This window comes from Hevea brasiliensis, chromosome 18 (genome assembly GCF_030052815.1).
Source record: "Hevea brasiliensis isolate MT/VB/25A 57/8 chromosome 18, ASM3005281v1, whole genome shotgun sequence".
Lineage (NCBI taxonomy): Eukaryota > Viridiplantae > Streptophyta > Magnoliopsida > Malpighiales > Euphorbiaceae > Hevea > Hevea brasiliensis.
Genome location: NC_079510.1, coordinates 52,230,585 through 52,247,372, shown reverse-complemented (window position 1 = coordinate 52,247,372; position 16,788 = coordinate 52,230,585). Strand labels below are relative to the sequence as shown.

The following is a 16,788-nucleotide window of genomic DNA, read 5'->3' as shown; positions in this document are numbered from 1 at the left end:
CCCTTTGCTTCATAAACATGTACCATTTTAAATTAATAAAGTTGGCATGATTGATGCTGCAGGTGGTGGGACCCAGCATATGAAAATTATGTATTAGCCGAGTAATCTTTGCCACATGTGTATCCGGACAGCAAATTTTGAAATGCAATTCCCTTGCTATACTCAGTACTTAATTTTGTTTATATTTTATTTTTACTCCTTAATTTTAATTTAATTTTACAAATTTCTTAAATTTTAATTTTATTTCAAAATCTCTTTATTTTTAAATAAAAAAAATTACCTTTTCATCTTATTTTCTTTTACACTAAAAAAATTAGTTATTTCAATCACTATATACACTTATTATAAAAATATTAATATCATTATAATAATATACTTTCTGCAAATGTCAAAAATTTATCATTTATGAAAAAGTATTAAAATTACATTTGTAAATGTCATATTATAGTTTAAAGGAAATTTTTTTAATACAAAAACTTATTATTGCACGTTAGATGAATTTTTTATAAAATAAAATTAAAATTTAAAATTTTTTAATTATAAATTAAAGTAAAAAAAAAATAAAATATAAAATAAAATTTAGAGACGAATTATAAAAATTGCCCCTTACTCTGTTAAGTTTGTGCCTTTTGGACTCTCAAGAGCCGAGATCAGTGTTTCTAGTAAATTTTCTTATCAACTTTGGAAGTCAGTTGCTTGAATTGCTCCAAGGCTCATTTTTAACAATTGTCCCTCAATTTTTACACTTTCATTTATATTTTAATTTCGTTACTATTAAATCACTCTACTTAAAAAACGTTACATGAAACTTCTTCAACTTTAAAAATATTAGACAAAAATCTCTTATGCTAAAATATCATCATATTTTGAATCAATTTAGTATATAGCAATGTTATAATGTAAAATAAAAAAGTCGAGTCTATTTGTTATTACTGTTAGAACTATTGTTGAGAAAAATATTTTCTTAAATATATTAATTATAGAGTATTAAAATATAATTTAAAAATAAATTTAACATCTTTTAACATAATAATACTAAAATAACAAAATAATATTTTTAAAACTACTTTTTCTAATAGAATTGAGATGGTACTTTTTCTAAAAAAATATATTTTTTAAAATTTTAAAATTTAATGTCAAATAGGGTTAAAGTCTTTTTAGTACAAAAAGTATGGGATAAGCATGTCAAATAGGTTTTTTGATTTTAAAGCTGAAATTTTTTTAGAACAATTTATATACTTTATTTATGTATTTGAGTATAAAATTACAGAGTTTTAATTATTATGGGTATTTCGAGTGATACGAAGACTTAATCCCTAATCGAGTAAGAAATATAATTTTTTAGACTTTTGAATAAAATTAATATATATGAGGTAGAGATTTCAGAAGAGAGACTAATATGAATTTTATACTTGATACTTAAGTTTTTTTAATTTTTTTTTAATTTTATAGCGTGATACTATTATGTATCAGATTTGTCGAAAATATAATGAGATTTTGATATGAAAAATTTTTATGTAATATTTTTTTTAAGTAAAAAAACTTTTATATAATGTTTTTTTTAAGTTAGAGGATTTTATAATAATAATAATAATGATGATGATGATGATGACAAGAATGTAACAACTGCAAAAGTGAGTGATGGCCAAGAAAGTTAACCCATATTAAAATGTTGACAATTGGATGGTCAGGTATAAGAAAAGACGTGCGTGCGAAGACTTAAAAAAAGTAGGTTCATTTTCAATCGAGCCTATGAAGGCGATACAATTCTACCATTCAACCTCTCCGCAAAATTCATTGCTGTAATAAATAAATAAATAAACCTCCACAAAACCAGAGAAGCATGAGGGTATAGGCTTGACCTTCGAGCAATTTTATTTTTATGGTCCAAACTCTGCGGAATCTATCATGCAGCTAATTGTAACTCATTAGAAATTATATTCTTGATACAGTTTTAATATCGTTTAAATTTATAAGTAGACAGTAATTTTAAATTATTTTGCTAACCATCTGAATTCGGAAATGAGTAGCAAAATTTGTTCTTCCATGTACACCAACTGTAGGCCCAAGCAATTTAGTTCCCTAACCCGGCCAGAGCCAGTTTAGGTCTTGAATCAGGTTGAAAATGGTCTGAGTCAAACCCGAAATTAGCCCAAGTCAAATCTAAAATTGGTCTCGATCTGCACCCTGGTTGGAATTGGACTGGCTATTGGAGGGCCTTCGGTCCCCTCTCTCCAAACCCTAAATTAGAACCTAATTAAAATTGACAATTCCAACCACCAGTTTCAACTTGGTTCAAAATATTTAAAAATGATAATAATAAAAATAATAAGTGATAACTTTAGAGAGCACTTTATGAACCAAATCGTTTTTAAATCAGAAATAAAATCATCAAAAATTAAAAACAAAATAAGGATTAAATCATAATAAAACTAGATTTAAAACTAAGTGCATATTTAGTTTAATTGTTGGATAATTTAGCTGATAGCTAATAACTAATAATCAATAATTGATAATTGATAATAGTTAATTTATGTTTAGTATTTGATAAAATTATGTTTACATGTTGCTGTTAATATCTAAAATGACTAATGAAGGTATATTTTTAATTTATTTTATTATTAAACTAAAAATATAATTATTAAGTATGGTTAAGTAAGCAATTGAGCAGCTCAGTATCATCTTTTCAAGATTATAATCCATAAATTTGTTAATGTCTGGAGAACTCTGTGCTTCAGGCCTAGTCACAAATGGGCATTAGAAGTAACTAGTTACTGGATATTTTCAACTTAATTTTATGGGGGCACAAAGGATCCCAAAATAAATGTGTAGACCCCGGCTTAGATGCAATGATTTGACTTATCCTTGTGCAATCCAAAGATGAACCAATTTTTGCACATCAATGGTAGTCTTTTGGGATCAATCTACATATCCTTTTCATATCTACTAAGCAAGAAAGTGAAATTTGCAGTACATCTAGATTTACATAGCAAACCAAATGTGGCCTACATGTGGACATTGCGATCATTCAAGGGTCCTAATAATTCTGTTACGCAAAGTTTCTACATGAATCTCCATTGGTTTTGAAGATCTCAGCGACATATATATGAAGCTGATGAGACAAGAAGGAGAGGAAGAGAACCAAGGTGGAGACGGAGGAAAGGGCATGTTTAATTGCGAGATTGTGGAAGGATTTGAATTCCACTGTACCAAGGACGGGGAGTTAACAGTGTGAAATTTGAGTTTATTTATTTATTTATTTTTTAATTTAAAGGTTTCAGTAGCCAATTTTCACCCCATTTATTATAAGAGATTAAAAGAGCAATTTGCTATTTGTTCTTTTTTTTCTAAGTTAAGGAATTGGAGAGTAAATAATATGATTCACCTACTAAACAAAGTCAGGCTAATTAGCATTAAATAATTAGTTCTTTAGTAGTGACTAGGTTTTTCTTTTAATATGCATTGTATGTTATTTGTGCTCGTTGTTTATAATTTAACTTTTCATATATAATTTTTTATTATTTTTTCATATATGATATAACATTATTATATATATATAATATTAATTTTAACAATTAATTAAATTTAATTTTTTATTATTATAGTGCCAAATTATCATAATTGTATTTTATTCATAATTAAAATTAATTTGTATTTTTTTTATTTTATATGTTTAATTTGTTAGTCTAAATAAAATTATACCGTATTTTTTGGAAATTGTATTATCTGGTTCCATTATTTTTATATTTTATGGTTTCTTTAGTTCTACTATTTATATATTTTGAGCAACATTGAGATTGGCATTTTCTTTTTTCTTTGTATTACTAAATATGAATTTATTAATGTTACTAATAATAGGATGATTTCAACTGTATAAATATGATATGAATGATATTCCTACAATTAAAGAAAATATGAATGATTTCAACTATATCATGCTTATTTGATCCATTAGATTGATTTTTATTCAATTTACTATTTACTAACTTATTTTCTTTGCCTTATAAGACAGTTCAGAACACCATTGCACACCTTCTAGCTTTTGTTCATTATTGTTGTATTCCTCTCCTAATCTTCCTGGAATTGTTAACAAGTTAAAGAAATATTTCCCCCTTGCTATCTGCTTCACTTTAGATATGGGAAGCAAGTAGAGGCTGATCCAATCTCATCACTTCAAGCTCTACATTCTGGCCCCTAACACTGCACCAATTATGACCTGCTTTGAGTTCTGCACTTTTAGGTTCTATACCATAACAAACATTCTCCTTAGTATTGTCATTTTCTAAGTTCTCTATCATTACCTTTCTATTTATCTCATTTACCTTTTCTAGAATTGCATTTTGCCTTCTCTATATTTTGACTCTACTTTTCCTAATCTTATCCTAATCTAGGCTTTCTAGTTTATTCTTTAGCCAACTCTTTTTATCTTACCCAAATCTAAACTTTGACAATTTTATTCATTAGCTCTATTCTCTTTCTTGACTTGACTATTAAGACAAAAACTTATATCTTTTCATTGTCTCTATCAAGTCATCAACACCTTGATATTCAGAATTGGTCCTCTAACCACTCTAGCTAGTACTTCTACTAGCATTCAGGTTATCTTTCCTGCTACATTCGATCCAATCATTTTATCTTTCCCTTTTGCACTTCTTATATATATATATATATATATATATATATATATATATATATTCATATTCTATGATTTATCTACGCTAACTTCTGTCCTTATCCTTTCTTTTACTTAGAGTATACTCTTTGTCACATCTTACCCATCCGTAAGGCATAACATGATCCCGTAGAATACTTAATGAACTACCGAACTTCACCTACCGATAACTCATTAAGTACCCTACAAGGGATTTTAAAACGATTTTCTTACATTTTGGAAGTGGTGAGCATTTTAGTGAGAATTAAAAAGTCATTTATTCAAGCTTAAATACTAGTAAAAATTTTGTCCATTTTAAATTTTGCCGTAATTTTTATAAAAATTTTGACAGAGTTCCCTCTGTATTTTGAGAAACCAGTTCTTCAAAGACCTGTAAAAAGCACTTCCAAAAATATTTCACAACTCCCAACCTCCAATAAATCACAATTCAACTCCAATCAATTCATTTCAAAACAGTTTCACAATCCAAATCAAATTTATCAACTCAGAATAGTTAATAATTCCATTCACAAAGCATAAAGTAGGAATTTCATATGTACAAATATTAAATTTATAGAAGAAAGTCCAAAATAATATCATTATAATTTATTTACAACTGCTCAACTTACATTGATACAAATAACATTTCTATATTTACATCAAGATTATCTACAAGGGTATAAAATAATACCCGTACAAAATGATCAGAGTAGTCCTCGATTTAACAGCAGCTCACTCTGCTGCTTTCTCTTTGCTCTTATCTGCGACAGCAAAATAAGCTATCGCTGAGTATAAAAATACTTAGTGGTGCACAATAAAAATTTAAAATGCAATAAATAAATAATTCATTGTCAAACACAATTTAAATGTTTCTCAATCACATTTCACAAATGTTAAAGTTCATAATAACATCATTTTGTCAAATAATCTATTAAACACAGTTTAGTCAAACAATTTCATAAACACAGTGTTGCCAAAGTCACACACAACTTAAGCCATGACACAAAATTTCCGATCAATGCCGTGTTGTACACCACGACAAAGCAATCTCAACCCCATTAATGAAAATCAATGAGGGAGGTGGCTAGCTAGCTAATTAGTACTCATTCGATCTACAACCTCAACTGGCAAGCCAGAGAGGGAGGAAAATAAACGATCTCAACCCCATAAATGGAGGAGGAATAATAAGTAACTGTCATGCTAAGTGTGAATCAAAAATCCATTTCAAACATTTCATTCAAATATTGTATACAAAAATCAAATCAATTTCCAAAGTTATAATTTGGTCACAAGGTGGCAACACAAAAGTTCATAAATTCATAATGCGTACTAAATCAATTTTTTTCAAGGATAAAATGCTTAAATAGGGTTTATTGTGCACAAACCTCAAGCGAGTCGTCCTTAGCCTCGACTCGGTTCCTCGGGTTTCTTCCCGATATTCTTTTCAACTGAAACACACAATTTTATAATGTTTCAGTACTAGAACTTAACATAAATCCAAAATAAATTTAGCTTTACAATTACCTAGCTCTAACGTGCTAAATTCGACGGTCTTTAAATTTTGTGTTTCGGGTTACTATTCACTGCACTATTCAAGTCAAATAGTTGACTTTCTAATGCTTAATAGGTATGGGAATTCCAACTTCACCCACATACCACATTTTGGTCACTAAACTTGTTGGTTTTGGTCATTTTCTCAAAACTTAGGTGATTTTGGCAAAATTGCCAATTTTCGATTTTGGTGCTCCGAAGTTGCACTGTTCCATTGGTCAATCTACTATTGGAATTTGGCAAAACTTCCTTCATAGAAAATGTTCCTTATTGTCTTAAGTGTATTCTCATTTTTGGATCACCCCAATCGGAGTTTTGTAGCTCAAGTTATAGCCAAAATACAGTTACTGTTCACGTGCACTGTTTATACTACAACTATGGTTCTGGCAGATTTTTGGTTCAATTTCATTCAATAATTTGATTAAGTTAAGTCCATAATTTGGTCTAATTTCCTTCATACGAAATGTTCTACTATGTCTTAGGTTTCCATCGGTTCAAGATTCACCTAAATCGGAGTTTTCTAGAGAGAGTTATAGCCATTAGAACTTTACTGCTCAATGGTAATTCTCCAGAGTTGCAGGTTTAATAACTCAACTTTGCTCAATAATTTGACTAGGTTAATGGAATAATTTGGGGTGGTGTTCTTCATGAAAGTTTTATATCTATATCTTATCTAATTGCTGGTAAAATTTCAGGTCAATTTGACCTGTCTAGCTCGAATTATGACCAAATGAACAGTTACTGTTCATTTGGTTAGTTGCTCTCATTTCACTTTGGTCAATTGGTTCACCAAGTTTTAGTCAGTTTTTTGCCATGGTTCCTTAATGAAAATTGTGCTATTTTATGTCTATTTTCATCTCCAATTGGTGGCATATCAATTGGACTTGTAAAATTTCCGTTTTGGTCCTTCAAAGTTGGCTTGGTCATGCTGCCAGCAGCATGACCATGCAACCTCCGAATTTGGCTTCACTTCCAACAATTCAAACACATCTCCTTTGGTCATTATTGACCATTTTTCACCTCAGACTAGGTCAAACATGTCATTTACTCATTTCTCCAAATTTTGGTTCACAAACCCTAACATTCAAACCCTGATTTCTAATTTATTAAAATTCATCAAATCAAAGTGTGCCAATCACATCTACTTGCTCAATTAGGCTTGTACACACATTTACTTGAACTAAAACACATCAACACTTCACAATCCCATGGCTGGCTGAAATTTACATCTTTGTTCTCATACATAATTTTCTCAATTTTTCATGTTATTCTATCCATTTCTACTCTAATTCAAACATTTTTACTTAAAGAAAAGGTTGGATCAACTTACTTCGATTGAAGTTTTTCCAAAAGCTCCAATTCTTCTAATTTCTTCTTTCTTTTTGTTCTCAATAAGTTTGTCAAGATCCAACAATAAGATTTACATAAGAAATTTGTGGGATTTATGGGGTTGATTCAAGCTTTAAAAGCTTGATTTTTCATGGCTATGGAGGAACAAAGGAGAAAAGAGAGAGAGAAAGAGTGTGGACGGGAAAGTGAGAAGATGACCATTTTTTTTTCTTTTCTTTTATTTTATAAACTTAGCTTATGGAAGACCACAAATCAATTTAATAAATAATTTAATTAATTTGTTTATGACATCATGCATGATGTCATCACCTTTGACTTTTCCATCTTCTTTCTTTTTTTTTTATTTTTTTATTTTTTTCCATTAGTTCTTTAATTTAATTCTCGATTCCGAAATTTTCTTTTCTCCGATTTTATTTGACAGCTAGGTCAGGAGTCAGCTCTCGGGGTCAATTGACCAAATTGCCCCTCGCCGGTTCATCTCGGTTTGCAAATAATTTCATATTTCTTCCGGCTCCCTGACCTAATTATTTGACTGACTTAACAGTTATTTTTCGTGATTTTCTCTTTTCCACTATGTTCATAAGGGTCCTAAGGACCGCAGCGTCACTTTTTATGGTTCGAAATTTGAGTTTAAAATGACTTCGCAGTCTTTCTCGAGGAGGTCACTCGTCGCTGTGACTCTCGGCTCGTTTAACCTCTTATGTTCTGTTTTTCTTATTTATAGTTAACTAATTAAACATTACTAATTATTTGTGTTTATGGCTTCTCAAGTTGTCTTAAGTGTGGCCCTAATCCCATTAATTGTCCGGACAGACACCGGTCACCGGAACAGTGAAATATACCAGGCTATACCAATAGGGGTGTTATACTCTTGTTTTGAGTAATAAGAGGCTAAGAAGGAACTCAGAGAATAGTAGTTGATCATTCATTGCATAATCTCTATTCCTGCCTACTAGATTACAAACTACCCTCTACTACCTCAAGATGAAGATTTTATTTTCTCATTTCAACTTAAATAGACAAACTTAAGGTACTAGGTACCCAAACCTATCATTAGCTCAAAAGCTTTGCGTACTTCATGATCTTATCACTTATGATTTCCATAGTGGGATTTGTGTCCTCTTTAAGGTACCTGAACCAACAACTCCCTATCACAGCTTACAGTACTAACTGAGATGCCACTCAGTTAGTCACCAATACTAATAGCAATCTGCTGTCTCACTTGAAGGACATTATCATACTCTGTAGCACATCTAACAGTAAAAGAGCTACTACATCTACTACATTGTCACAACTATATAAGGCTATCTGCTCTCTTATCATACTCTAAAATTCCCTAAAACATCATCTTATAAGCTATGAACATTATTCCTAGCATCCGATCTCCTTTAAGCAGCAAAGTTGTACTTTGCACCTCCTTAACACATAAAGGATATACTATTCTTGTTAAACTTTAGGTAAAACGTCCATCGTAATATAAAAAATATCTAAGATCCCATACCGAAAACCAGATGGTTTCACTCTATAGGTGTTACCTTTACTTTGCAACTAAGCTGAAACCTCTAGTCTTATGGTAACTCCTGATAACACTCTAACCCATGCGAGAGTGACCGAGTCATTGACTCTAGCTACTACTCAACTGTGATATTTGATACTTTAGCTCAAGGATTTAAACTACAAACTAGGAGTTCCAAACTCTTCTACAAAAATAGAACTCTATTCTAGCATAACTATACCAAAATTGAGGCTGTCTATAACCACCTTCATCATGGTGCACCACGGGAAAGCATGCAGCTCTACCCAATAATCTCATGTCAATACTGTAATCTGTAACTTACAGTACAAATATCAAAAACATTGCATAGTTACCATTGTACATTCTAATAGATCAGGTTCTCTAATCTCTTATCTATTTGGAATCCACTGATACTATAAACTTACTCTGACTGGGCTATCCACTGACGACTGCCAGCAGTGATATCCTCATCCCTATCTAGGGTAGCTATACTGTCATAACTCACCTTTATGTACTCATACATTATGCTAGATAGGCATGCCACCTAGTCCCATACTGATAAAAATACAAAACTTCTTGGAATATGTATCCCCATGGAAGACCTCAACACGTTAGCTAGCTCAAGTTCACATCACCATGTACTCCACAAAAAATGAGATACTAGACTAAAGCACTTTTACACTACCTAAAGAAAAATGTAGAATCTAGAAATAAAGAATTATAGAAGAAGACGAAACAACATCCTATACTCTGCATGTAACCCTTTAACAAGACTCTTTTTAAAACCTTAGACATGCACTTCCCATGAATCTGGAGCCTAAGTTTTGATACCAACTTTGTCACGACTCAAATTATGGACCAGACCAGCACTAGGACTTGGATCAGCATAAGACCCCCAAAGCCTCCAATAAGCCTAACTGTTCTAGCCCAATCGTAAATCTCATATTCTAAGTTCTATTTCAAGGAATCAACTGAACAGAGTCCGGCCATAATCTAGACTATCCAACAAGGAGTTTTTAGCTCATCCGACCTGTGATTACCAAATATATAAATTTAGGGAGCTCTGCTCACCCTCACAATTCTTAACACAACAATTATATCAAATGGGAGCTTAGCTCCCTCATCCAATGTATATATTCATCCCATTCAATCACACAAGCATAAATATAGGTTTATAATTTCAAACCAAATAATCTTTTATAATCCCACACCAAATATAATATTCCTAGCACTTGCAAAGTCTAGATTTTTAATCAATACTATGAAAAACTGATATTACTGCTAGCAGACCTGCGAGGAAAGAAGTAAGTTAATCACAAAGAAAAAGAACCTCCTATAACCTGAAAAAAAAAAAAAGGGTGAACAGGAGTGAATGTTTGATTCATAGAGTAAGATATTGATTTTATATACAATCTCTATAACTATTTAGAGCTAATGCATCCTTAAAGGATGAAATGCAACATATATCATTAAAGTTAATCAAATTCAGACAATATTCCCACAAAGAATAATTTGGAGTACTCACACACCTGTGTGTCACATCAATCAAATATATATATATATATATATATATATATATATATATGGGAGGTGATTCCCTACACAACTCTTTTAATTTCAACCTCTGCAAGCGAGATTAACTCGAGCTGGACTTTCTCTTAATAATCCAAATGTGGGGATTAGTGAGATTAACTCAAAGCCACACTCACTCTGACTTATTATATAAAGGTCCTGGCCCCAAGCGAGACTAGCTTAAGCCGATCTGCCTGTCCTACCCATATCCAGTGCCATACCTCAAGCACGCCAACACACGCACACGCACACACCCACATCAATTTCATCAAATAATGATAATACAACACAAAGCGTGCCTATAACAGCTATATGCATATAATTATAAGTGAATGCATGAGCGTGCCTTGTATGTATAATAATATTAAAATTACAAATAAAATTAATATCTACTCACAGTACACCAAAGACTACTAGGGTGGCTGACTGGAGGAAGATGGTTGTCCATACTCACCGAAACAAATATATTAATGAATTTGTCAGCTCTAATACAAAATAATAACGAGTCAAAAGACACCCTAATTTATGTCGAAAATTTGACAAAATTTTTCCTGTACGTAAGACCTACCTAGCCTTTAAAGTAGCTCAAATTACACTTATAAAGTCACAAGTCAACTCAACAACATCACCTGGCCCCTTCTTGGCCCTCCATTCTAGACAAATTTTACACCGTCCGACAATTCAATTATAAGGCTTAAAACTGATATTTTGCAAAAGTCATTCAAACTAGCTCTAAAAATTTTCAAATTTTTTTCTTGCTGTCCTTAACAATGCTATAAGACTATTGCAAAAGGAATCATAATTTTTTAACTACCCACGTATATTTTATGGATTTTTATTCTAAATCAGGTACTAGATAAATAAGGAAATTTAGAGTTTGGATTTACCTATGCCGATTCTGCACTTGGAATGATTATGGGACATCAGAAAATGATGGCGATGACTGAAATTTTGACTTGTTTTTGAAGCGACTCTGGCAGTTCGTCTGTCCGGCCCGAAAATGCAAACAAGGTCGTTGGTCAAATTTTAGCGAAACGAATGTACCTATGCGAAACGAACAACACTAGGAGTTAGAATATAATTTTTATGAAATTAAATAAGCTCATTTAAGGCTCAAAAAAATACTGCGAAGTCCGTAAGACCCACCGAATTTTCGATGTCAAAAAATTTTGAAAGTTATATAATTGCGAAGCTCACATCTAGTGGAGCACGCTAGTACTCTCAAAATCTCCGTGGGGTTTCCGGTTTGGGAGAAATTTAGCCCAAAAGTCGAAATGGACTAAAACTTCATGAGCTTAAATCGGACAAACTGCTTAATGAAAATTTTTATTCTTAGTGTCTTTGGAAAGCTCTCGAAGAGTAGAAGGTGATTGGAACTAGATTTTGTCTGATTGGTGGCCGGATTGGTCAAATTTTGGCCAAGAAGTTAAGGAGTCGTGCGCGCGCGCTTGAAGGGACTTTTGGCTCATTTTTCAACGTCCTTGGGTGGCGGCCGGTGGTGGGGAAGGTTCCAGGGGGTGGTCAGCGACTGGAGAAGGGAGGGGAGGTGATGGCCGGCAGTGCGGAGGGGAGATGAGAGAGAAAATGAAGAGAGAAGGGGGAGGGGTTTGGTGCGTGCGAGAGGAAGAAGGACAGAAAAAGATGGGCTGGTTTGATTCAACTGATCGGATCCTGTCCGATTCGATTCAAGATACCTGAAATTGAATTTTTATTCTGTCCTAAAATCTAAAACGAGACCTAAAAATTTCAAAAAAATTACTAAAAATTCAAAAAAATTTGTAGAGTCAAAATATATTTTTACATTTGCCACGTGGTCTTTAAATTAATTTTTAAAAATGTATGAAATTTATTATCTTAAGAAAATCAAACTCGATTTTAAAAATTCAGAAAATTTAAATATAATTTTTATAATATTTAATAAAGTAAAACATGATAATTTATATATAAAATAATTATTTAAAATTTTAGGGTGTTATATTTATATTTTTATATATTATCATAAATTAATTATTAATTAAATAATCGGCCGTAGAAGAAAAAAGGCCACAATAAACAGAATAAAAAACACTTTAAATTCAATTAGATATTCATTCATTATTAAAACATAAAAGTTAAAAAAAAAAGTAAATTCATAATTTTTCTAGTTAATTTTTTATAACAATTGATAAAATTACCAAAAAAAAAGTGAGTTTCTGATTTTTTTTTTAGTTAATGTTGTATAAAATTATATCCAAATTTTTTAAAAATATGGAATTAACAATTTTTTAAAAAATTCCAATTTTATTTATTTTTTATTAAAATTTTATTTTGAATTATAATAAAACACTAAATTAAATATAATTTAAGTACATATAAAGTTAAGAATTTCAAATATATATAAACTTTAAAATTATTTTAAATAATAAAACTTTAAAATAAATTATTGTTAATAATCGATTAAATCTAATCATTTATTTTTTAGTATAAAATTATCATAATTTATGAAATTTTTAATAAATTATTTTTAACTATAAAAAAAATTATTTATAATTTTATAAAATTCTTGGAGATTGATTAAGTGTCACTAAATGTTATTAACGGCAAATTAATATGATTAAGTGAGAGATATCACGTTGCTAAATCATTTAATAAGAGATAAAGCCATTATTTATCGAAAAAAATACAAGATTTATTTAGAATAAATCATTTACAAGAAAAATATTTAAAAAAAAAATTCTTAAATAATTATGCATTAAATTCTTTTTTTTAATTAAAAAAATTTTAAATAAAAAATTTAAATTCTTTCATTATAAATATGAATTATATTATTGTGTAATTTTACTTATTGTTTTATGGTATTTTATAATAATTTTTAAAAATTATTGGTGACAGATAAAACGTCGCCAAATATATTAGAGATGGATTATTATGGATTAGCAATAGTTTGCTAAATCTTATTAACTACAAATTGGTTATCAATCACTAAATATAATTTTTATTATATTTTAATAAATAATATAAATAATAAATGTTAATTTTTTTAAATGACTAAAGGCCCATTTTGTCCCCTAAATTATTGCTTGATAGTCAAATTGCATCCTAAATCTTTTTGGATCCAATTGACCCCTACACTATTTAAAATTACTGTTATTCTATTGATCATCCGAGGGATGAGTCATCGCGCATCTTCCCTCCTTTTTCTATGAAAACCCCGCTCGAACGCTTAAAGCACGATTCCAATACCAAGATTCTCTCCAGAATCCGGCTTCGATATCCTCTCCGCCATCAGTTTCTCTTTCCCTCAATTCAAACTTTTTGGCGCCAAAAAAGCCATGAAACTCGATAATTTTGACGGCCAGATTTGCACACTTATCATGCCGTCAGCGGCTGATAATACGCCACCTCCGGCTAAGTGTTCTGCGACCGGAGTAGACTCCGAGAATGATCGAGACGGAGAGGACCTGTTTGTGCCGCCTCTGAACTTCGCCATGGTCGATATTGGCATCTTTAGATCTGGTTTCCCTGATTCTGCCAACTTCGGCTTCTTGGAATCCCTAGGTCTCCGTTCTATCGTGTAAGTAACTATTATACTAGACAAAACAATAATACTAAATCTTTTAAACTAAAGTTTATTCATCATGCGATTTTGAATGTTTTCAACAGATATTTGTGCCCTGAACCATATCCAGAGGCCAATTATGAGTTTTTGAAGGCCAATGGGATTAGACTTTTTCAGTTCGGAATTGAAATGTGCAAGGTTAGGTGTCAAATTTTCAACTTCAACATTTATTTTTGTTTGATGTATTTATGGAACTTCCGAATTTCTGAATTAACGATCTAATATTGACCCAGTAGCTCTTTTACAATATATATATATATATATATATATATATATCTGCTTGCTCTGAGCTTATTGCACATGGTTGAGTCACAGATGAAAATTATGAGTAAAATGGGAGGATTTTATTTTTGCTGTTTATTTAATATTTCTGATTAGTCTGCTTTTTATGATTTCAAACTTTCTTAGCGACTTAGTGTAATCTAAGGAATTAATCACACAAAAGATTTTTATTGTTGAATTAGTATGTATATATATGAAGAAACTACAATTCATCGGAAGCACAAGAGAAGTTACTTTAGCACAATTCATAGGAAGCATAACAGAAGTTACTTTAGCATGCTTTGGGATTATTTTATTTTTTTCCATGAATAGTTTCAAGAGTTTCTTATTTTAATTGATGTTTAATATTCTAGAGCAGTTTAGCATCTAGATTAATTGTGTTCTCTGTTTTGTTTCCGCCTCTGTTTTGGCTTAATACTGGAACCTCTGGGAAGCATGTGGAGGAACATGGGCCTTCATAGTTCATACTGATACAACGGATGGATTTACAAATGTGACTTGTTGAGAACTAAAAACATCTATAACTAGTTCAAATTTGCTTCTCCTTGAACTTGCCTTGACAATAAAATACCTTAAGGACGCAACACATGCACCACCGTCCACCTTCAATTGCTCCCTAGCCTTCTGTTTACCAAGATGACAAAAATGCAATCCGCATATATGTACCACAAAGTCATTGGTCTCAGTCTAGACTCTAGAATTGATTGCATAAGAAAATTGTGACGTTTATGTTCAGTGTATAGCTTTTGTGATTGTAATCTGTAGGTTTCTATGACTTTTTTTATTTGCTAGACAAAATGCTTCAAGAATGTGAATGGCAATTGATCTAGACAATCATTTTAAATTATCCTTTATTTGGAGCACTGCAATTTTGCACACAAATATTTTTATGTGTTGCCGGTACAGTCATGTGCTCTCTCCCTTGAGATCTATTTCCATATGTCAGGTCTTTACAGGATTGCATGTGGGACAAAATTCTGGAACTTTTTCTATGTGTGTAACTTTCAATAGAGCACATACATTTTTTTGCTCTTAAAAATGGAAATCTATGGATTGAGTAGTGGAAGAAATAAGCTGTTGCCATTATTGGAAGGGCCCTAATATGATATAAAAGATGGTAGGATGTGCCTGGATATTGTCATATGGTAGTAGTTAGCATATTTTCCTTTACTTTAGAAGTTCTTACTGGTCCTCCTTGGGACCGATTTATAGAGTGTATTGATGTGAGGATTAATCCTTATAAATTTTTTGAGTAATTGAAATTGTTTAGCATTCAAAACAAAGTTTTGCTCTTTGTATTAATAGTTGGTAACATGGACAGGAGCCTTTTGTCAACATTCCTGAGGAAACCATCCGCAAAGCATTGAAAGTAGTCCTTGGTATCTAGAAAACTTAAATTTCACACAAGTTAATTGTACTGAGATGGTTTACTCATTTTACAATGTGCTCATGTATGTCTTTGCCTTGTCAGACGTAAGAAACCACCCTGTCCTGATTCATTGCAAGCGGGGGAAGGTATTTTTTTTTTCATCTCTTTCTGTTTCCTCAATAGTCGTTGACTTGTTGCAAATGGTTCTCTAGATAATTTTTCATATATGCTATTTCCAGCACCGGACTGGTTGCCTTGTGGGCTGCTTGAGAAAATTGCAAAGATGGTACCTGTCATCCATATTTGATGAGTACCAGAGGTTTGCTGCAGCAAAAGCTAGAGTTTCTGATCAAAGGTTTATAGAGATGTTTGACATTTCGAGCTTGAAGAACACACCAACGACACTTTCATGCTCGAGGAGATGACAGGAGTCGGGACCAAGACTTTCTGAAAGGCATTAGAGTTAATAGTTTAAGATTTTCTAATAGGTTAGTCGCCGTGAATGTTATGGTGAACCATCCTCTTGTTACTTCCTTTTTATTAGCCCTTCGAGCGGACAGGTGGATACCGTATAGTTGCTGGTGTCATAGACCGAATTCACTTGAGTTTAAAGAATCATGTAGAGAGCCCATTTTATTTTCTAGGCTTTTGTTTAATCAATCTTTTTTTTTTTTTTTTTTAACTTTGATATATATGTGTGTGTGTGTGTGTGTGTGAGAGAGAGAGAGAGAGAAGGATGCATGTCCCAAGAGTAGGTACTGTTGAGCTGTTAATATTGTGTCTTTAACGTACAAGTACAAACACAAAATATGGCTTGTCAAGATTTGTAAGTCCAAACTACGAATGGACGAGCAATGGCAGCACCAAAAAGGTCGGAATTTTCTTTTTTCGAAAGACAC

General features: G+C 31.5%; 1 protein-coding gene across 1 annotated transcript; it reads left to right on the top strand.

The window, feature by feature from the left end:
• The first annotated feature begins 13,741 nt into the window (after positions 1–13,741).
• Positions 13,742–16,562, top strand: LOC110656682 (probable tyrosine-protein phosphatase DSP4). Its single transcript, XM_021813578.2, has 5 exons — positions 13,742–14,193; positions 14,283–14,376; positions 15,842–15,899; positions 15,992–16,035; positions 16,129–16,562. The coding sequence occupies exons 1-5, from the start codon at positions 13,952–13,954 to the stop codon at positions 16,312–16,314; spliced, it is 624 nt and encodes a 207-aa protein (XP_021669270.2). The 5' UTR covers positions 13,742–13,951; the 3' UTR covers positions 16,315–16,562.
• The last annotated feature ends 226 nt before the right edge of the window (positions 16,563–16,788 follow it).

Coding starts and splice junctions, on each gene's coding strand:
- LOC110656682 (XM_021813578.2), top strand. CDS start 13,952: ATGAAACTCGATAATTTTGACGGCCAGATTTGCACACTTATCATGCCG. Junction 14,194..14,282: donor CTAGGTCTCCGTTCTATCGT/GTAAGTAACTAT, acceptor TGTTTTCAACAG/ATATTTGTGCCCTGAACCAT. Junction 14,377..15,841: donor TCGGAATTGAAATGTGCAAG/GTTAGGTGTCAA, acceptor TAACATGGACAG/GAGCCTTTTGTCAACATTCC.